Here is a 22,950-nt window from a genome sequence, read left to right as displayed (position 1 = left end):
CATGCAAGACTCCAAGATTTCTGACCGGAGTAATTAGAAAAATTGAATTACATTTTACTGCAATGGAAAAGATTTGGAACATATTACATCAAGGGTGTGGTGTAGGGGGGAGAAAGCCATGAAGTCAGTTTTGGATGTGCTAAGTTTTGGTTGTCAAGAAGGCTGCTGGAGAGAGACATATATCTAGAGTTCAGAGGAAAAGTCTGGCTAGAGATATAAATTTGGGAAGCATTAGCATACAGATGTTATTTATATTGAGATACTTGGCCTAGGGAGTTATTATAGGACAAAAATGAAGAGGTCCACAACCCTCTGGAGCATTCCAATATTTAGACATGAGGAACGTGAGGAGGAACCAACTGAGAAAGAGAAGCCCGTGAGGAAGGAGAGATATTCAGTGTTCTGGAGACCAAGTGAAGGAATTGGTCATTAGATTTGGCACATAGAATGTCATAACCTCAGTAAGAATACTTTTAGTGGAGTTGTGAGGAGAAAACTTGGTTAGAAGTTTCCAGAAGATGACTGGAGGAGGGGAAACCAGGACAGCGGTACAATTATTTGGGAGAGTTTTGCTTATAAGGGAGAACTGAAATACAGCAATAGATAGAGGAGTGCCTCGGGTCAAAGAGGGCTTTTTAAAGGGAAATAGCATGTTTGTAAATGGATACCATTTAATAGAATGGAAAATTGATGATACAGGAGACAGCAGGGACAAGTGCAAGAGCAAAGCCCTTGTGGGTGAGTACTGATATAATGCAGTGCACGGTGAGGGGTGGCCTTAACCAGGTACACAGATAATTCATCTATAGAAACAGGAAAAGCAGGAAATGGGCACAATCAAGCAGGTGGTTGACAATGCTAATGAATGAATGAATGAGTGAATGAATGGTTTACAAATACAATGACATGCCTGGACATTCAGCCCATCATCTGTGTTCCATGCCTGGAACATACCCTTTCATCCTCCAAAATACTCCCCTTTGTTTCTTCTCTCTAATGTGCCAAATTCTGTAAGTAGAAATTAATTCTTCTAGTTTAATGGTTTATTCTCCCCAAATTAAACCCCATGAGTCCATTATGTGTAAGAGCAAATGAATTTTACAAGCCTTCCTGGGAGGAAGCTTTTAATAAGGGGACATGTGAATCCAGTAACCCTGGATGTTTTCCCACAGGAGCTGGGAGTTGGAAGTTGCAAAGGGGATGGGGTGGGTTGTGTAATGATATACCTCTGTATCTATGAAGCTTGCCAACATATAAAATGTGTTACTCCAAATCAGAACACATGTAGTAAATCTTGGTTTATTTCGTTATAGCTTGTTTATCTGGTATCAGTTAATTGACCTTCCTGAGTCTCAAATTTCTCATCTGTAAATGGAGATGAAGAGTAAATGATATAAGAAATATATGATGTAATTTTTCTATCATTGCCTAATTTTTATGTGAAAAAAATTAAAATGCGAATTTGTTTCCCTCTGTCTTAGGAGATATTTCCTACCGGCTCACATCAGCAGACTACCTAACCTATTGCTAGTACACCAGATTCTCAAGTATAGCTCACTAGTGATTAATTGCTCAGTATGTCACCATAACAGGGGCAGACTCAAGGCTCACAGCCATTTGGAAAAAAAAAGTAGAACCATTGCTCTTCAAACCTGTAGTTTCATAATTAGATCATTTCCACCTGGTAGCAGTGGGTGAGCATTGTATTTTATACTTGTTTTTCATTTATTTGGTTTTGTATGGGGGGGGTTGTTTTGTTTGTTCTTCTTGTTCTGTCACCCGGGCTGAAGTGCAGTGGCATGATCTCGGCTCACCACAACCTCCACCTCCAGAGTTCAAGCAATTCTCCCACCTCAGCCTCCCGAGTAGCTGAAATTACGGGTGCCTGCCGCCACACCTGGCCTAATTTTTGCATTTTATTAGAGATGGGGTTTCACCATGTTGGTCAGGCTAGTCTTAAACGCCTGACCTCAAATGATCCCCCTGCCTCAACCTCCCAAAGTGCTGGGATTACAGGCATGAGCCACAATGCCTGGCCCTGTATTTTATACTTTTATTTGTTTTTTTTCAGAGTCAAAGTTTCACTCTGTTGCCCAAGCTAGAGTGCAGTGGTGCAATCAGGGCTCACTAAAGCCTGGAATTGCTGGGCTCAAGGATCTTCCCACCTCAGCCTCAAGAGTAGCTTGCACTACAAGCACGTGCCACTATGCCTGGCTAATTTATTATTTTTTAAATTTTTGTAGAGATGGGAGTCTCACTGTATTAGTCTATTCTCACACTGCTGTTAGGAAATACCTGAGACTGGGTAATTTATAAAGGAAAGAGGTTTAATTGACTCACAGTTTCGCATAGCTGAGGAGGCCTCAGGAAACTTTACAATCATGGCAGAAGAGGAAGCAAACACATCCTCCTTCACACGACTGCAGGAAGGAAAAGTGCAGAGCAGAGCAGGGAAAAGCCCCTCATAAAATCATCAGATCTGTTGAGAACTCACCCACTATCATGAGAACAGCATGGGGGAAGCTCCTCCATGATTCAATTACCTCCCACCAGGTCCCTCCCATGACACATGAAGATTAAGGGAACTATAATTCAAGATGAGATTTGGGTGGAGACACAACCAAACCATATCACTCACCATGTTGCCCGGGCTTGTCTCAAACTTCTGGCCTCAAGCAATCTTCTCGCCTCAGCCTCCCAAGTGTTTGGAATTACAGGTGCAAACCACCATGCCTGGCTATACTGATATACTCCTAACACTTGTATCTATGCAAAATTAATCATTTGACATGCCAAATGACTATATACTCTCCTTACCCAGATTAAAGCTCCTTGATGGCATGGTGCATCATGTTTGCATTATCCAGCAATAAATATCTGTTGGTTGTAATCAATAAAAAATGAAAATACAAACCACCCATCAGAGTTAACTCACTAAGCGATGTCCATCTCGTGTTTATCCATTGAAAAAGGACTAACATACACAAATGCAGCAATGCTGTAAGAAACCCAAAACAATTATCTTAGCTTTCAGATAACTAAGTACTTGGCAAGAGCATTTTTAGGGTTCACATAAAATGCAAAATTCATTAATGTATTTTAAAGCTGAGACACATTTTTGAAAATCTGATATGCATAAAACTTTTTTAGAAATATTTTTTCCTTTCTAAATGCTTCTGCCATGTTATCTTGCAGAAAGGCAGAGCATTCTGTGAACACTGGCATTGAATATTCATACTATAATACATAAAGTAAGGGTGGTAGAGCAGGTAATTATTAATCCCACTTGACAGAAAAGCTACCAGCATCAAATGAATGCATATGTGCTCCATGGGCATTAGGGATTCAGCTGGCGTTAAAACTCAAATCCCTTGAATCCCAAGCAAGCACTGTATTCATGAAGATAGCTCCTTCATATTAGACTCTGCAAAGCTTTATTCAGATGAAGCAGTTGCTTAATTTAATCTACAATTTCCATACAGGTTCCTAAAAATCTTATTTTTATTAATTTAGACAGACCCAGAAACTTGGCATGATCCTAGTGAAACCCAAAAGTAGTTTACTTTATTTTTCACTGTTAGTAAGCTTTGAGTTGATTTGAATAACCACTTTTCAATGACAATGCATTTAAATAGAATCCCTGGCCTTAAAGATATAACCTTTTCCTGCCTTTAAGTTGCCAAGTGACACAATAGCCTGATCAAAGATTATGTGAGAAGGAAAACTTTCTCAAAGGAGAGGCAATAACTTTTATTTTTGTTTTCATCCTTAAATATTCTTTGAAATGACCAAGAAATAAAGAGCAATTTGATTTAAATGTTGTAAAGTTGTCTGAATAAAGGCAACTTTCACTTCATTATATATTGGTTATATGAGCTTGTTATTATCTTTCTGCAGGAAGCATAAAAGTGATATAAAGACCCATGGGGTAGATGAGATCTTAAGGTACCACTTAGTCTGTCTCCTGTCTCCAGTCTCTCACTTACATCGTCCCATAAAGCAGAAACTATTCCCCCTTTTATAAAATAAATCTGGAGCAATGTGTATGGTATCTGATAATATTTATTAATGGGATGCTCTTTACATATACCCAAATACACCTGCGGCACTTAAGTCAAGATCTTTGATTTTTATATTTTAATGATAGAGTACCCTTACTTTCTGTACAGTAATCTTTAGCTTTCTTTTCCCATGCTTCTCAACCATACTAATTAATATTTGTAAATATTATATAATCATATAAGTAGAGAAATAAGTGTTATTGTTTTATCTCTTATTTACTAATGAGGAAGATGATGCTCCCAAAAGTTAAAGGACTACTCCTTCTCCACTCAAAAAATAAATAAATAAATAAATAAATAAACAAACAGTTTGTAAGTGGTGGTGCCAGGATACATGTCTAGATTCTGTCAATCTAGATCCCTAGGTGCTTTTCCACTGCGTCTCATGAATAAACTTTCTGATATAAACAAGTCACTAGGAGGTTAGATCCCACTAAGGAAAACAACTTCAGAGACGTTCTGGCACTTTGAAAAGACCATTAAATGTTTTTTACGTTAACTTAAAAAAACAGTGCTTCATTGGTATCTATTAATAGTTTCACTAATGGAGAAAGTATCAAATTCAAGAAGGTAACTGGAATTTTAAAGAAAAAGGATTATTCTATGATCAAAATCTGCAATTTGGAATGGTCTCTGTGATGAATGAGAGTGATTACATACCATAACACATAAGGATTTATTACTTTTCATTTTACTGTGGTAAGGATAATTAATATGTGCTTTATGATAATGTCATATCCTATGAAACTAAGTAATATCTAAGTGGTCTAAAAGAATGGATTTAAGATGCACCACATTTGCTCAATGAAAACTGATTTAATTAAACCATGTTATAAAAATCTTTAAGTAGTTTACATTATGATACATATTATATAAATTTTACACAAAATCATAAGCTCTCGATACATTAGTGAACTAAGGACTGCTTTTATTACCTGCCATTGGCCAGGGATTATACTAACCATCATACACACATTACTTCATTTAATCTTCATAAAGGCCTAATGAAATACAAGTAGAGTTTTTCTAATTTTTCTACTTTTTCTAAGATAGGTTGAATGGTTTGCCCAAAACCAGTGTCTGGTAAAAGGTATAGTTAGAAACCAAATGCTGTGCTTTTTGCATCATATCACTTGGCATCCTAAAGTCTCTATGTCGTTTTGGTAAATGAGCATGTGAAAGACACTGTTTTATGGGTGAACTCACATCTGGCTGAGCAGGCTGACAGGTAAAGACAACAGCCAGGGTTAACCCCATGAAATTGAAATTTGCATATGAATTTCAACAGTAGACTCTCAGGAGGAAGTCTTGTGCAGTTAGGACCTTAGCAAGAAAGACTTAGATACCATAGTTTATTTGTCCAGTCTTCTCTGACCTCTCTTCTGGCCTAAAGAATCCTAATGGTGAGATAAAGAATTCCTGTATAAACTGCTGAGGGAATTACAGCAGAAATAAGCCACAGAAGCATGCTCAGATCCTCTACGCTGCAACAAATAGTCTCAGCTTATTAATTTTGTAGAGGATCAGAAAGGATGGAAAGGAGACATTTTGAGATAAATAAGTTTGATGACACTGGAATTCTTCCAAGGCATTTGTTCGCTGAATCCTATATTGGCTTTTAATATGCGGATCCTGAAATAGACAAGGCATCTTCTTATGTTTTGTTTTGTCTTGTTGCTTTTAAGCTTATTGGTACAAGCGGATGGAATGACTTCAAAGTGGTTCTCTTCCTATCTTTTTCACACAGTGAAGATGATAAATGTTTTTTTTTTTAAAAAATGTATTGACGAGAGCAAAACAAGACAATAAAGTTTCTTATCGGGAATGTAAGCTACTCACACGGGGTCTTCTGAAAATTAGTGCATTTTAGTATAATTTAGCTTGATTCATTAGGATATGATTATTACATGACAGCAAATGAATGATATTTTGTTTCTTAGTATACTGAATTGTCACACTGTGGATATTATAAATGTATTTCTTTACTAACCCATATGCACTTTGACTCTTTCAAATTGGCACAGTCCATACACAGTGATGCTTTTCAAAAAATAAAAAAAAAAACTAATTCCTGCTTTACCAACCAACCCTGACAATAATATGCATGTTTGTGTATGTTTAGAGATTTAGTCAGATAATTAAACAGTAACATCTATTAAACAAGTTATAATGCTTGAAGTACTGTTCTAAGTACTTTAATACATTATCTCAAGAAATAGGTAACTCACAGTCTAGGTAGATATTTTTTAAATTAAATTAATATTTGAAAATATCTGAACATAAAACTCTTTTCTCCCTTTTGCCAGTTAAAGAATTGAGGTCTAGGAGAGTTAAATTAGTTGTAGGATTGATCTAAAGTTTCAAGAGCAAATCAAGGTAAAATACTGATACCCAACCTAGCATTCTCAACTCCAGATGAAGTCACATAAAACAAAGATTCACCATGAAAAATAAATTCAAGACAACATCAAAATTATACAATGATAGAACCCCATGTTCTACAGTATACTACATTAAGACATTATATAGTGTTTCATATTTATGATGAAATTTTTATAGATTTATTTTAAAAAAAGATTCCCTTCTTGAGGAAGAAAATTTGGATCCTATAGACATCATCTCTTAGAAACCATTTTAAGAAATGAAAACCAATAATTTATCAGCAAGAAAAATCATATGTTATGATAGATACCTTTAACCCTCTACTATATTTTAATAGTTTTCTTTTTTAAACCGGTGCTACAAATGTATTCATAACTTGTCAATATGTGAGTGTGCTCTTAAGAATTAAAATATTTGCAAAGTTTATTGATACATGACTTGTATAAACAATTTTATTTCACCAAAGAGATAAGCATAGCAAATAAAGACATTAAAAGATGTTCGGTATTACTAGTCGTAAGGGAAACACAAATTAAAATCACAGTAAGTTACCACTACTTATCTGTTAGAATGACTAAAATTTAAAAAAAACTTGACAATACAAAATGCCCTCACACATACAGAATAATAAGAACTCTCATATATAGCTAGTAAGACTATAAAGTGGGACATCCATGATGGAAAATAGTTTGGCAGTGTTTTATAAAGTAAAGCATATACTTTAGGCCAGGCACGGTGGCTCATGCCTGTAATCACAGCATTTTGGGAGGTTGAGGCAGGCAGACTGCTTGAGCCCAGGAGGTCTAGACCAGCCTGGGCAACATGGTGAAAATCCCTCTCTACAAAAAATACAAAAATGAGCTGGGTGTGGTGGCACGTGCCTGTAGTCCCAGCTACTCAGAAGGCTGAGGCACAAGACTAGTTTGAACCCATGAGGCAGCGGTTGCAGCGAGCCAAGATCATGCCACTGCACTCCTGCCTGGGTGACAGAGCAAGATTCCGTGTCAAAAAAACAAAAACAAATAACAACCAAAAAGGCATATACTTCACAATACAACCCATCAATGCCACTCTAAGATATTTACCCAAGAAAGATTAGAATATATGTTTACCCAGAAAACTACACATGAATGTTTATATTATCTTTATTCATAATAGCCAAAAGACTGGAAATCCAAATTTTGATCCAGCTGGTGAACAGGTAAAGAAATAGTAGTACACCCAATACAAAGGAATACCACTTAATTATAAAAGGGAATAAATTACTAATAAATGCAAAAACATGGATGAATTGTAATAGCAGCATGCTTAATATATGGAAACTATTTTAAAATAAATAATATTATTCTTTTGATCCCAAAACTACTGCTCTCCATCTAAATGTGCTCTCTTCAACATAAAGAAAACATATATATGATTTTATGCACAGAAAGAGACAAAGGGGTAAATAAGAGAAACCACTAACAATTAGTATATCTAGGTTAAAGGTGTTCATTGTACTATTCTTTCAACTTTGAAATTTTAAATGCTCACTACCAGTGATGTCTCCTTGACCCACAGTTGCTTTCATCCTCCTCATTTATCCTGCTGCCATTCCTGGACATATTAGATGAAGATGATTTTAATATTATAAATTATCTGGAAATGTCTGTGACTTTATCAAGCACAGCTAAACAGATTTCTTTTCTCCCTCTACTCATTTAACTCTTAAACTGGTGGTTTTCAAGTACTTGGAGATTATGGAATTTGTGTGAGAATCCTCCAAAATTCTCCAAGCATATAATCATCCATGTTGCTTTGTTCTGACCCAGAACCAGGAAACAGATCATCACCACCCTCTTTTTCAAGGAATCTCCAAATGGTTCCTAGATCACTGATTTTCCAGAAAATACAGTTTCAAAGAAGCACTCTTTGAAGCTACACTATCCTCCATCCCCTGACTTCCAATCTGCATAGTTTGCAATAAAGCTGAGTTTTGAGAGGTATAGTTTGGAAGAGGAGAACAAGCCTGGGTCTGTCAAGGGAGCACATCATCTCATAGGCATTCCTTTTACAAAGGTCTTGAGAAGCAGTCATCCTCATTCTCCCTAAGTTCCAGAAAGAAGCAACCTGAGAAGTTGAGTTATTTTTCATTTCAACCTAAAGTACACAGTGGTATTCAAACATATTTATGTCAAACAAATTACTACCAGGGACAGAGGTCCCCAACCTCCTAGTTCAGGAAAGAAAAAATGAGACAGAACCAAGTGAACAGTTTCCCTCTCAGTGATGTCTTTTCTAGAGTACAAGGGTTATTAACTTGCAATCTCCTCACTCTGCAAGTCATAGACTTCTTACTTCCAAGTTCCCTAGGGAAATCCTATTAAAAGCTCAAATTGCTGTAGCTGCTGCTAGAGTTAATATTGTAAATGTTGCATCAGTGGAAAAATATAATTAAGCATTCTAATGTACACTATGTAAACATTTTGAAGGCAAAATAACAAATAGATTCCCCCATACAACACTTCTCCTCAGGCAGTTGGTGAGAGATATGTAGAGCTTTTCTGAGCTAGTGCACCAACCGTGCTACTTGGTGCATGAAGAATAACCAAATAAATAATTGTACAGTGCTACAGACAAATATTTAGTTTACAGCACTACAGACTAGGTAATATGATTTGTACATGGTGACTTAATTAAATAGGCTACCATGTAAAGCACTTAGGCTCTAGTGAGATATTATAATTAAATCTATATCTGCAATATCATAGAATACAATATAGGAAGCAAGCTGCAGTAGCTCTACTGACAGAAAGAGAGCACAGCTATTGAGAGATGAATGGAGAAGAATGCTTGTAGAGTAAGTATCAACAAAGGTTCCTTTCCGGTTCCGTCATATCAAGCTACAGGAAAAATGCTCATAGAATAAAGAGCAGGAAACAGAAACCATATTCATTCTTTATTTTCTTCAACAAGTATTTGTTAAATGACTGCCTTTCTTGTATGCTCTCAGGATACTGAAAACAAGACAGAATCACTGCCCTCATGCAATTTAGCAGGGATGGCAGACGATGAAAGGATAAGACAATATAACAAATAAGCATGTCTATAATGTATTTTCAGGTAATAATAAGTACCAAAAAGACAAGGAAGTAAAAGGCGAAAGGGTGCTATTTTAGATAGGGAGGTCAGCAAAGGCCTCTCCAGATAGTGATACCTAGAGATAGTAGAATCCTGAATGGACGTAAGAGGAGACCATGTTAACATCCAGATACTTTTCTTCCAGGCAGAAGAAAACCAAGTGCAAAGGCCAGAAGTGAATACAGGCTTAGTTTGCTGAACAACAGAAAGCAGGCTCACAGGGCTGGAGAACAGGAGAGGAGGTTGGAAGCAGGCTGGGGCCAGATAATGTAGGGCCTGAAAACCATGCTAAGTGTTTGAGATTTTTTTCTAAGAAATCACTTAAATGTTTCTAGCATAATGTTGCAAGTGCATTGACAGTGATGTTAGAGAAGGAAGCACTATAAACATCCAAGGAGAAAAACTGAGAGATAACATAACAGAAAGGAATGGAAAGAGAACGCAAGTGGGATTTAGCAAAATGGGTTTAGCCTTTAGCAGAAAGGCAGCTGGCAAGCTTGCTGGGCCACCTTCCGGCATGTGTCCTGGGGGTTGTCACCATTACTTTGCAAAGCCCTTTTTACAGCAAGTATTTTAAAAATCCAATATATCGAAGACTTGAGGACACTAAAAGGCCAGGAAAACACTATTTATAGATGTACTGATAAAATGCTTGCTCTGATTAAAGCAACAGACTCAGGCTATGAGGCATAGATTTCTACTGCCATTTGATTCAGATTGTGGACTAAGATAATACCTGCTTTTTTTTTAACCCACTAGGAGTCTGCACTTAAAGTAAAATACAAAGCACCTCTAGTAAATTAGGACTGAGCTAATAGGGTTTTCCTCAGATGCACACATCCTCCTATGCACCTTTGCTGATTGTTTGATGCATGTGGGGGTATTGTACCAGCTAGTACTATCTACAGCATCATGGTGTAAGTGATAAATGCAGAGACACCAAGTTCACATGCTTTCCTCTCAGTTTCCATAAACCATAATTTGTTAAGTCATAAAACATGTCATATGCGTAGTTTTCAATGTTACGGGATATACAAAATAAGTAGAAGTCATTATCTCTCAAATGCACGTTGTCCCTTTTCCATTTATCTTTAAGCTCCTTGTCCTCTAACCCATTCCCCACCTGACCTGCAAAGTACCTTTCCAAAATAAAAATAATATATGGCAATCCCCTTCTCATAACCTGTCGTGGCTCGCCACTGAGAATGGATGGGCTAAAATTCCAACTCTTGTTCATGACATTGGAAGCCCTAGCAAATGGCTCCAATCTGCTAGCACAGTCTTACTTCCTAGCTTTCCCACCTTGCATCCTTAGGCTGAAACCCCAGTGAACTATGTGTACTTCCACTCGTGCTGAGAGTCAAATCCCAACTCAGCTGTTTATTTTCTGTGTAAACTTGAACAAATTACTTGTCCTGTCTGACCTTTATTCCTTTTCCTATAAGATGAAAATAATATAATAGTATATAACTCATGGAGTTTTTATATGCTTAAATGAGTAAATACATTTATAATTAATATCCAACACATTATATAAGTGCTGAATATATTACAGCTATTATTGTTATTATTTGTTAACAGGATTTCCTAATTATTGCTCCCTTGGCCAAAAAATACCTTTCCTGCCCACTTTTCTCCTAGAAAACTCCTATTCATTTGTCACAACCCCACACAAATGTCATCTCTTCTCTAAACTTCCCTTAAAACATCGACTCACTCTGTAGTGGTAGTTATTTCTTCTGTGCCCTCATGACAAGTTGAACAACATGCTTCAGTAGCATTATTCCCACACCATTGGTTAATTATTACTGCATAAGTTTGTCTTCCAGCTAGTATAGGAGTTCTTTGAAGACAAGGGCTCTTCCTCATTTCGTGTCTCCTAAGCCCAGATCAGAGCCTGGTGCATAGTAGGCTCATAACAAATGTTTTGTTCAAACAAATGTTGAATCAATAAATATGTAAAGATAGACATCTCTCAAAAAATTTCCAATATTACCAGGAAAGAATTCAAGGCAATTGATCAATATTACTAGCACAGATTCAGTAGAGTTAGCTAACAAACTAGGACTAAGTTGTATAATACAGCAAGCATGTCTGCAGTTCTAAGGTCAATCATATGCCATATTCACTGTTTTTTTTCCTATTCTCCACTTAATCCAGTGTTGTCTTGCCAAATATAAGTCCCTTTAGAGTACTAACTATGGCTTTTAAAACTTTTGTATTCAAATATTAGATACACAAGTAAAGACTTCATGAACCTTTGTTAAAACGAGAAAAGATTTCCAAGATATAGGTAAAACTAAACGAGAAAAAGGAATACAAGCCTGTTTCCTCCTACTAACTTCTAATTACAAAAATATTGTTTCATGTGTGCAAGCATGGACAGAGAGATAGAGGGTAGTGCTCACCAGTACAAGAAGAGAGCTCCAAAAAGGAGCAGCAATGCAGCAGGGTGGGGGGCAGGGGTGGGTCAGGGAGGTGCAGTGGGCCCAGGATATATTCAAGACCATTGTAGTAGCTTTCTTCAGAGAGCATCATGTTGCTAATGATGAAAGAGAACTGATGACTGAAGTTAGGACATCAACAAAGAAGGGAAGGTTGTAAAAGCTGGACACTGTGTGACAAGTATCAGGCAAGCACAAGCAGGCCATACAGGCCAAGTAGCATAACACTGTGCTTCAGAAGTTGTCATCCCTGATGTGGGATTGGGGATAAATACTATGCTGACCTAAGAACTCTGGCAGTAATTTTCCAATTCAGTAATTCTGAAGGTTCCATTGACACTTTGCAACTTATTACATGTTTCATATCTATATTTTCTCGTATCATCTAGCAAAGAGTGTGGTATCCACTTTTGGGTTTCAAAATTCAAAGAAAAATTTTGAAATTTGAGACGGTGATTCAGAGTCAAAATAATGATTAATGGAGTATAAACACCTATAAGATGCTAAAGCAATTCAAAATACTTTTGATATCTGCAGCAGGTAATATTGAAAGGATCATGAATTTGGAGTATACTTATATTCCAAATGAAACTTAAATGAGATAACATATGCAGACATTCTAGTAAAAAACTTAAAATATAGTAGGTGTTGGAATACATGTGGGTTGAATCAGATTTTTTTTCTCTTCTTGCTCACAGCAGTGCTCAATTACATATGTTGAGTGAATGAAAAAGAAAACGCTGGCACAAGTTAATAATAATCTTCAGATTCATGCAGGCTCTTATGCATCTTGGTTATTAATAATATCCACTGAGGGGAAAAAGATTATATATAATATATAAATAATATAGATAAATCATAACAAATAATTTTCTAGTACCTGGACTATAAAGTAGTAAGATTGTATACTAAGTGAGATTTTAAAATTATTTTCTCTAGAGTCTTAAAAGTAGGGCAGATTCCCATATGTTAAAGATGGAGTAATTGTGGTCCTGCCCAAGGGTAAAAGGAAGCAATGAGATAATCATCCAAATTCCTTCCAGATTTAGGATTTTGTAAATACTCTGATTAGTGATAACACATTGAATATCCACATTTCCCCAGATATTTTTAAATAGCCCAGAGTCAGAATTTCATAAATATTTCTTAAATCTTCTGCCATTAGTCCACAGTTCATAATTTGGGTTTTTAAAGCCAGAACTACACATCCATCTGACTGAAATATGAAATCTACAAATAAAAACTGTTTAGTGGGTTTGCATATAAACTGCATCCTCTGCATTGTTTAGCTTCATCATGAAAATTACTTTAATTTCAATGCTGGAATCAAAACAATCCAATCTTTTTAAAAGAAGCCTACTGTCTACTGTAAAGTAATAACATGTTTTTAGAGACTTCTAAGTGCATATCTTGGAATTTCTAACTTAAGTGCATGGTTTGGAAAAATACCAATCGTTGATCGTGAAAGGCTGGTTACATTTCACTATGACAAAGAGGCAAAAATAAAGTACTTATGCTCTTCTTTCCTCATGTAACCATTTCATCTAATGTAAAAAAGCACATGAAATTTTTTGGAAACTCAAGAAAGAAAAGTTTATTATTCTCACAAGTCTTAGAGACAGGAGGTAGAGCAGACCATACAGAGCCACGTATATTCATTGGAAAGACATTAGGGTGCTCAAGAGACAAAAAAGCGAAGCAAGGGGAAAGCATGAAGCATTAGGCTAGGGCCTTTATTGGGGTTCCCCGGGAAAGGCAAAATTTTTAAGATTTGAAAAAGTCATAAAAATATGTAAGATATATGTCTATTTTCTAGAAAGAGATTTGCATTGCATGTTGTATGAAAATAAATTTGAAAAATGTTACGCATGTATTCAGATAAAACAATAGAAATAAATATAAATAAAGACTTAATCATGAGCTGAAAACAAACTGTGAAACAGTTCTACTAAGAAACATCAGAAGGGGAATGTGTGAGTTGAAAGAAAAAAGGGTGAAAATGAATCATAGTCATAACTAATTTTACAAGTTTAATGATTAATGAATTATTTTAATCTATATTATAGAGCATTATATCAAAGTCCTATGTTTTCTTTTTTGGCAATTGTAAAATTTTGTTTTAATTCAACTAAAAGAATATCATCTTATTAGCGTAGGTAACTTCAGATACCATTTAATTGTTCCTTTTGCTGCCAGAAAATTTGTATAATGCATGAGTAAAACTAGCTCTTTAATCATTTTAAAATTGAGGTTCTTTGGAAAAGTAAAAAACTCCAGTATTTATAGCTCTATGTTCTTAGCACATCAAAAATCTATTATAAGAAAAAGGTCACACTATTGTGTTCAGAACCAAAACTCTACATTAAGAAAAATATTACCAAGGGTTTAAGAAGACATCACTATCTAAAAATTAGCTATCTAAAATTAAATATCCTTTTGGTTAAAATAGTGATTTAATATTAACTCAAGAAAAAATGTGCATCTATTAATTGTGTATTTTCTGTATATATTATTTTCATAACTAATTAAGCATATATTTATATATCTTCCCTATTCAGTTATACTACTCAGCAAACTATAAGAAAATACATACATGTTAGGGGTGGGATAAAGCACAAAAGAGAAGACTTCTTCAAGTCAGTACATCCTTATACATAAACCTTCCCTTTATACGAATGTTACCATCATTGGTAGGCTTTGAAAGACTAACCACGTGTATTCTGCAAATAAGAGATTACAATTAAACAACATGATTTAATACATCAAGAAGATGACCAAAGAAATTCTGCAATAAAGCCATTATATGAACAGTCCATTGTCAGAAAGCAAGAATAAGCACATCATATATGCCAGGCAAAGTATGTGTTGGCTAAACATGTGGTATCTATCAAAGGCAAGCTATATCTTTCTAGGCATAACTTTAATTTGCCAATGCACTATACAGTAGATTAAGCAGACAAACATTTTAGATAAGTAGAAATAATTCAAGTGAATATTAATTTTTAAAAATCAGATCTCCTCAGTTTATAATGTTGATTGGCACTCCAGCATGTAGTCACAAAATCACTGTGTTAGAATTGCCTTTAAAATGTACATGCTCCCTTTATTGCTATGGTCCCTGCTAGAAAAAACTAAGGTACAGCTACTCAATTTTTAAAGGTACCTTGATCTGAAAGAAAATATATCCTCCAGAAAAATCTAAAGTGACCTGGCTTTTACAGTAAAAGTGATTTAATTTCATCATGTTTTTTCCTTACATTTCATCATTATACTGTTTAAGAACGTTACCCTACTATATTTACATACCTCGTAAACATGTATATTAAAGGTGGCAGGCTCAGTGCAAGTTTTACAGAGGGTTCTTGAATTTATTTGCTGAGTATTTCAAAAATAGCTATAAATTTTAAGGTCCATTTTTTTTTAAAAAAAAGAAGCTCTTAAAGATAACAGCATTTTGGAGTCATAAATTAAAGTAACTGACCATGCAATTTCAGAAGTGGGAACTTAGTTTTCCCTTTCCTTAAGTAGTGTAAAGATAAGTCAATAAATCAAAAACTCACTGGTTTATACGCTATAAACACGGTGGTACAATACATTAAGTTAGACTTTATACATTATCTTAAAAATAAGTTAGAACTAAGATTAAAACACTTATTCATGTCCCAAAATTATTTTTTTAAAATCACTAACAATCACAAAACAAAAAAGTCACCTACCACCTCAACAAATATGAAACAAAAAACTGACTTTAAAAATTCATTTATTACTCGACTTACCTAGAATAGCTATGTAGTCTGATAAGCAGTAATTTTAAAGACTCTACAGTTAAAAGCATATTTTATCTGGAAAAAGCTAGTAGCACAATGACAAGTTAGCACAGTGCATTTATGTATTCTTCATCTGACCTGGTCTCCATTCATTTCACACTTGTGGTATGTTTTAGGAACAAAACTCAAATGTTCCATTTTCTACACTGCTAGATCACTGGTGCTAATGCGAGAATCTGAAAAGCACTGTAGATACCTCCAAGTCTTATCTTACCACGTATGAGCCACAGTGAAGCGACGACGCTGCCGAATGCTTTTATTCACCAGCAACTTTCTGAAAAAGCATGGTGAGTTCCTTGGTGAACTGCGTGGAGAAATTTTAGGAGATGTAGGTCTGTTTCCTGGTAATCTCGGAAGCTCAAGTTCTAAATGCATTTGCTCCTTGAAAGTCTTTATGCAAACCTCAGGTTCAGAAGCAGTAAGTTCCTTTGAAGAATCTTTTGCTGTCATGTCTTGTAAGGAGTGCTAGCTTTCACCATCCAAAACAAAAATCTCAAACATAGCAGAGACACTGCTGCAGGTTAGAAGACTGATAAGTCTGCAAACTATTTCCAGTTTAATTTACGAAGCTGTGACTCCAATATATGAGCGTCTTCGAGCAAGAGCAGCACACTCGAAGAATAGCAAGTCAGGCTGTCACAAGGAGCTTTATCAGGCTGGCTTTGCCTCTGAAAATGCGCCAAAGTGCTTCCAATGTCAGTAGCCTCCTTGTGGATGAGGTTTGTCTGCAAGCTACACACTGACACTCACTGAATTCATTCAGCTGAATATATCAACTCATGAAATATTCATAAGGGCTTTTGATAAATCCTTTACATGCATTTTTTTTAAAAAAATCTTATCAAACAAGCTGCATTCACTAATGGATAGTAAGCAAAACCTAGTCACTTGTTTTGTTTGCACAAAGAGCAGACCCAGAATCCGTCCAGCATGTGTAATGTTTAAAGTCTTCATTCAGAATTATCTTGCTCTGTAATGCACACAACAGTAACTCCACCTACCAAATGCTATTGGCCCAGGATTATTTAAACAATTGCACTCTGTTTCCCCCTTAACAACACCCTTCATCGCTTTAGATTTCCACAAAATTTGTGAGGCTAACTGTCTTCATCACAGTAAAAACTGATTAAATCCAGGATTGTCAAAAAAAAGCTAGCTAAAATAGCCTTCTGAATTCCATTTTTGAATGAAAGAGCTGATTTGCTGAAGTTTTTTTTTTCCTCCCTTCTCCAGAAGATCCAAAACAGCATCAATATAAAAAATGTCAGCGAACAGGAAAACATTGGATTTGGTTCATTCCCCCAAGGAATTTAATGCCCAATCTTTACTACAATAAACATTACCCTCTTTCTTCTGTTTAAGCTCATTGTTCGTGGGTTGCCAACGGCAGCCACTCTATGTTAGATGCACAGCCACTTTGACAGCAAAGCTCACAAAACTGGAATGAAGGTAACAACCAGGAAAAATGGATACTCTTAGTTAAAGTGCAGAGTCCAAAGTCAAGCACTATGCATGTGTTTGTGTGTGTGCGGGTAGGTGTACAAGATACTGTATGCTTGTGTGTGGGCATATACATTTGAGAGTGGGTGTACTCTGTTCACAAAGAATGCAAGTGAGACTTATGGGCAGGGGAGTCCAAAAAATGCCTCATGTCCAAAAGTAGATCACTGTAACCTAACACGTAGATATATATTGGAATACAGCTTCCATACTTTAAAAGGCACATGCGGAAGTAGAAAGAATATAGTGGTGCTTGAAGTTTCTGGATGTTATGAAAAGTCTATACCGGCAATGATTGTCACAAGGGCCAGCCTGATCTCAAATAAGTTTGACAAAGCAGAACTAGGGCTCATCAGCAAGATCAGCAAGAGTGACAGAAAAGAAATGAATCTCGGTAAGACTTCAGTGAAAAAGGGAGGCATTTAATTCTCCCACTAAGATGTGAAGTCTTCTACGCTTATAAAATCATTTGGGCTGAGCGCGGTGGCTCATGCCTGTAATCCCAACACTTTGGGAGGCCGAGGCAGGTGGATCAGTTGAGGCCAGGAGTTTGAGACTAGTCTGGCCAACATGGGGAAACCTCGTCTCTCCTTAAAAAAATACAAAAATTACCTGGGCTCGATGGTACACACCTGTAATCCCAGCTACTCAGGAGGATGAGGCACGAGAATCACTTGATCCAAGCAGGCGGAGGTTGCAGTGAGCCAAGATCATGCCACTGCACTCCAGCCTTGGTGACAGAGTGTGTCTTTGTTTCAAAAAAATATATATAACATTCATCCGTGTCAGATATTCTGGCTAAAATGTGCTAAATATCTAAAGGGCTAAATAAGAGCAGACTAACTCCTACATGTAGGAGCAAGTAAGACCCATACCAGCCCTTGGGAAAGTGGTTCAAACATAATAGGAAGGGTTTAAATTACTGGTTTACAGGTACTACTCTGGAAAGCAGAACAACATTTCAATAATTAACTAAAATATATTATGAACAAAAGCACAGTCATAGAATTTTAGACTTGCACTGAATCCTAGTAATCACCTTGTTCAGCTTCTCATTCCAAACACAAGGTAACAGAGATAGAGAATTTAAGCAACTTACCTAAAGTCATATTAGCTGCCGATGTTAGAGCTAAAACTAAAACCCAGGTTTTTTGATTCCCAGTGGAATGATCTTTAATTCAATTACAAAATTGTAATTTTGTTCAAGTAGGCGCTAATGCATTTTTTACTATCTAAAGATATTTTAACTGCCCTATTTGAGAAGACAAACTATTAGTAATGTCACAGGAGAAAATATGGCTATAAGCTACCTATTATTTGCTGAATTATGAAAAGAAAGCTGGGACTTTTCTCCAGCAATAATATGATCTAAAACCGGGACATGAAAATATGTGATTTTGCCATTATTCATAGTGATGTATTGGCAAAAAATAAAACAGCAATTTGAAGTTACAAAAGATACTCCTCATATTTACTTTTCAAAACTGCCAAAATATAGTAAGCATTTTAGGAATTTCTTTCTAAAAATATTACAGCAAATTTCACAACCCAGATATAGCTATATGTGAACTGGAGTTTAGATAAAGAAATGTTGACATAAACTTACCTAAAGCACTACAATAGTGCAATTAAATTACTTTCCAATTATTATTGCCAAATTATGTGCCATCACGTGGCATTCCACATTACTTTTTTCACTTTACCTACTATGATAGCCAAGGTCGCAAGTAAAGAAATTTTGAGAATCATCCTAAGATGTGATGTTCACAAAAATATGTAAAGTCTGTAATTCTACCTACTCTAGAAAAAGATATGAATACCAAAGAGAGCCAATTGAAATATAAAACTTAAAAGATAATCAGACTCTTTGAAAGTCTGAATTACTCATTTCTGAAAAAAAAAATGTTTAAGGCAAGTGCAGGAAAGTTTGTTTTTAGAGCCAAACTGCCAAAAAAAAAAAAATGAGACACTTTGCCAAATATTGAAATCAAAGATGAGCCTATAAGGTAGAAAATAGGCAATGCTATCTAAGAAAAAGTAAACATAAGCACAGTAAAAACAAATCCTATGCTATATTTCAGCAAAGTATACTATTTGAGAGAGACAGCCAGGAGAACAGGAGAAAAAGCAAATAGAATCTATTTGCCCTGTCAGGTGCCTAGGAAGGAACTAATGAATAAAATGAAAACCTTCCTGTTCATGTATAACCCTTAGCCCTTGGCACCTCAAAAGGAGAAATGAGTAATTCCCAATTAATTTATCAATGTACAGATACTTGAGAATTATTTGAGAATTCCAATTAAAGGTATGTCTCAGGTTTATTTATTTTTTATAACTCAATTACATTTTATTTTATTTTATTTTTTAGACAGTGTCTCGCTGTGTCACCCAGGCTGGAGTGCAGTGGCTCCGTCTAGGCTCACTGCAACCTCTGCCTCCGGGTTCAAGTGATCCTACCTCCGGAGTAGCTGAGATTACAGGTGCCCGCCACCATGCCTGGCTAATTTTTTGTATTAGTAGAGACAGGTTTCACGATGTTGGCCAGGCTGGTCTCAAACTCCTGGCCTCAAGTAATCTGCCTGCCTCAGCCTCCCAAAGTACTGAGATTACAGGCGCAAGCTGTAATTACTGTGCCCAGCCTGTCTCAGTTTTAAATAATGAAATTTCTGGTATTCACATCTTGTCAAAGCAATAAGAATCAATAATTTATCATAATAAAATATCATTAAAGGATTTGAATAGAGTTATATAGTCAATAACAACTAAATAATGCATTACTTATTATAAATATTGTGGAAAAAATGGAAACATTTTGATTTTCATTGAATTGAAAAGAAAGGTCAATTAATTATAGCCAAAAATATGATAAATTTATAGTGACATTATGATAGCTTTGGTTTAAAATGTTTTTAAAATTCAACATCTTTGTAATACAATTATTTTGGATGAAAATAATTACATTCTTTTTATATTCGGTATCCTTCAAACTTTAAAAGTTGACCTGGAATAAATTTTCTGCGAGTAACTACTTTTCAACTATTATAAAAGTATTTTAAATGAACAAAACTGCAGTTTGTATACAATAATATTATACCTAGCACAACATGGCACTCAAAATAACATGGTTCCCACTTATTGTAAATACAAAGCTGGATATTTGAGAAGACAATGAATTAAGAAGCTTTTTTAAAGAAGACAATCCAGAAGCTTTTAAAAAAAATCTTTAAAAGAGGAACAGATTTAAGACTATCAATATTAATAAAATTGAATTATTATTGATCTTGTCTTTATTTATTTCACTAGCTGGTTCCTTTTTACTAAAACAACACACAACCATTAGACTCTATTCAAGTAAAGCTATACAAGATCCCTTCCTTCAGTCAAAGACAAGGTAACAGAGCACCAATGAACAACCATACCTCTTCCAGCAGTGTATGCTGTTATACAACAGTATATAACAGTAAATATACTGTTATACATAACTACAGCAACCCCCAAATTGCAACTTCTCCCAATTTTTCTATTTTGTTTTTAAAAACGAAGCTAGAGAATTATTCTAACATGATTGAAAAGAAGATAATATTCAACTGAATAAAAATGGTTATCTAGCTATCTTAGAAAATTAACTGGCAACTCTTTAAAAGCATTATAGAGATGTAACTTACATTTTTCTGCATTCCTACTGAGTGCCATATATGGCAGTAAGCATTTCTAATATATTACTTTATTTGATCCTCATAAATATATCAGACAAATACTGCTGAAATTCCCCGTTTGAAATATAAAATCCTTTCGAGCTGGGCTGAGTCTTGTTCAATACTGTATTTCTGGAATTTGGGATAGACTATGGCGCAGAGTAGACAGTCAATAAATATTTGTAGACTGAATGTACATTATTTGTAAATTATTATACCCATTTTCAGATAAGAATATCAAGATGCAAGACCGGGTACGGTGGCTCACGCCTGTAATTCCAGCAGTTTGGGAGGCCAATGCAGGCAGATCACCTGAGGTCGGGAGTTCAAGACCAGCCTGGCCAACCTGGTGAAACCCCGCCTCTACTAAAAAATACAAAAATTAGCTGGACGTGGCAGCACATGCCTGTAATCCCAGCTACTTGGGAGGCTGAAGCAGGAGAATTGCTGGAACCCAGGAGGTGGAGGCTGTGGTGAGCAGAGATTGTGCCATTGCACTCCAGCCCAGGCAGACAACAGTGAGACTCCATCTCAAAAAAAAAAAAAAAAAAAAAAAAATCAAGAAATAAAATTGCATAGCTTTTAAACAGTTGATCCAATCCTAAAAAACCAGGTCTTTCCACTCTAACTATAGTGTCCATTTTATTATACCTCACCAATGCTACCCAAGTTTTTATAACAGAGGATACCTTATGGGACAGAAGAGGGATTTCATGCTCCCAGCGTGATCCAGTCATATTGCCAGAAGTTCATCTTCACATATACTTAACATCCTTGAGTCTGAAGTTATCTAGCATGATACCTTTATAAGATGATATGAATACCTCACTTTTATCCATATGATGCTATTTAATTACTCATCTTTAGTAAAATGTTGCTTCAGAAAGATCAGTTTTAGCCCATACTACCTGATAGAGTCACCTGAATCCTAGGCGGGAGGCTTGTATCCTAGATGCCTGAGCATGGTTTCATGTTTCTTAGAGATGGTCCCATTCAAGAAAGAATTGCCCGCTCAAAGCCCTCCAGTGACACCTCATCACCTAGAGTAAAAGCAAAGTCTACACAGTGGCCTTGAGGTCCCTACATGAGGTTCCCCCATCTCCAACTGCAGTACCTCTCTTAGTTCATCTTCTTCAACTCTCCCCTTAGTTCTTCTTCAGCCACACTGGCCTCCTTTTTGTTCACAGAAAATGTTGTTCAAGTTTCCTTTTTCCCAGTGTATCCTTTTTCCCAGTGTATTTCCCAGCATGGTTTGTTTCCTCATCTCCTTCAGCATTTGCCCAAATATGGCTTGCTTCATGAAGTCCCCCATAATCACCCTGTTTAAACCTACTGACCTCCCCTATTCTGCTTCATTTTTCTCCATAGTACTTGTCAGCATATAATATTAATTACTTGTTTATCTAGTCGATATTACTTAACGACTTTGTTATCATCTGTTTACTCCTCCTGGAATTTAAGTTTCATAAGGAACAGAACTTTGTTTGTTCAATCCTGTAATCTCAGCTCCCCAAATACTGTTTGCTACATAGTAGGTATTTAAACAAATATTCATTGAATGAATAAATAACTGATCGCCTTGGTGCAGAATAAGACAAACGAGGAGGGATCAAGCAAAATGGAATAAGCTATTTTTCTCAAATTAGAGTAAGAGCTATATTGGCATTAAGCAGTAGCATTTTCAAAATGTTGTATATTTATTATTTTATGCAGTTTTCACTGTCTGAAGTGTTATTTCTCTATCATCTTTGTCAAGCATGTCATGTCTCATCCATTAAGTCTAAATTCAAAGGAAAACTCTTCAGTAAATTTTTTCTCAACTTCCATAAGAAGAGTCAGCTGTTTCATCCATCTGTACTCCACCAGCATTGGCTGTCTCCCTCAGAATGTTTTGTGGTATGTTATGGTACTTTTTTTCATT

At 35.8% G+C, this 22,950-nt stretch overlaps 1 protein-coding gene across 2 annotated transcripts in view; it reads right to left on the bottom strand.

Moving 5' to 3' along the window:
* The window catches only part of PDE4B (phosphodiesterase 4B), a 585,958-nt gene that overhangs the window by 368,416 nt on the left and 194,592 nt on the right, over positions 1 to 22,950 (bottom strand). Inside the window, exon 1 of one of the 2 annotated variants that reach the window (XM_003265195.4) lies at positions 16,049 to 16,764. The exons of the other annotated variant lie outside the window; for it this stretch is intronic. Within the exon in view, the coding sequence (XP_003265243.1) occupies positions 16,049 to 16,284 (236 nt within the window). The 5' untranslated portion in view covers positions 16,285 to 16,764. Of the gene's footprint in view, positions 1 to 16,048; positions 16,765 to 22,950 lie in introns of those variants that run through there. 2 annotated transcript variants of the gene reach the window in all.

This window comes from Nomascus leucogenys, chromosome 5 (assembly GCF_006542625.1).
Source record: "Nomascus leucogenys isolate Asia chromosome 5, Asia_NLE_v1, whole genome shotgun sequence".
NCBI classification, from domain to species: Eukaryota; Metazoa; Chordata; class Mammalia; order Primates; family Hylobatidae; genus Nomascus; species Nomascus leucogenys.
This window is presented reverse-complemented; position numbering and strand designations above follow the sequence as displayed.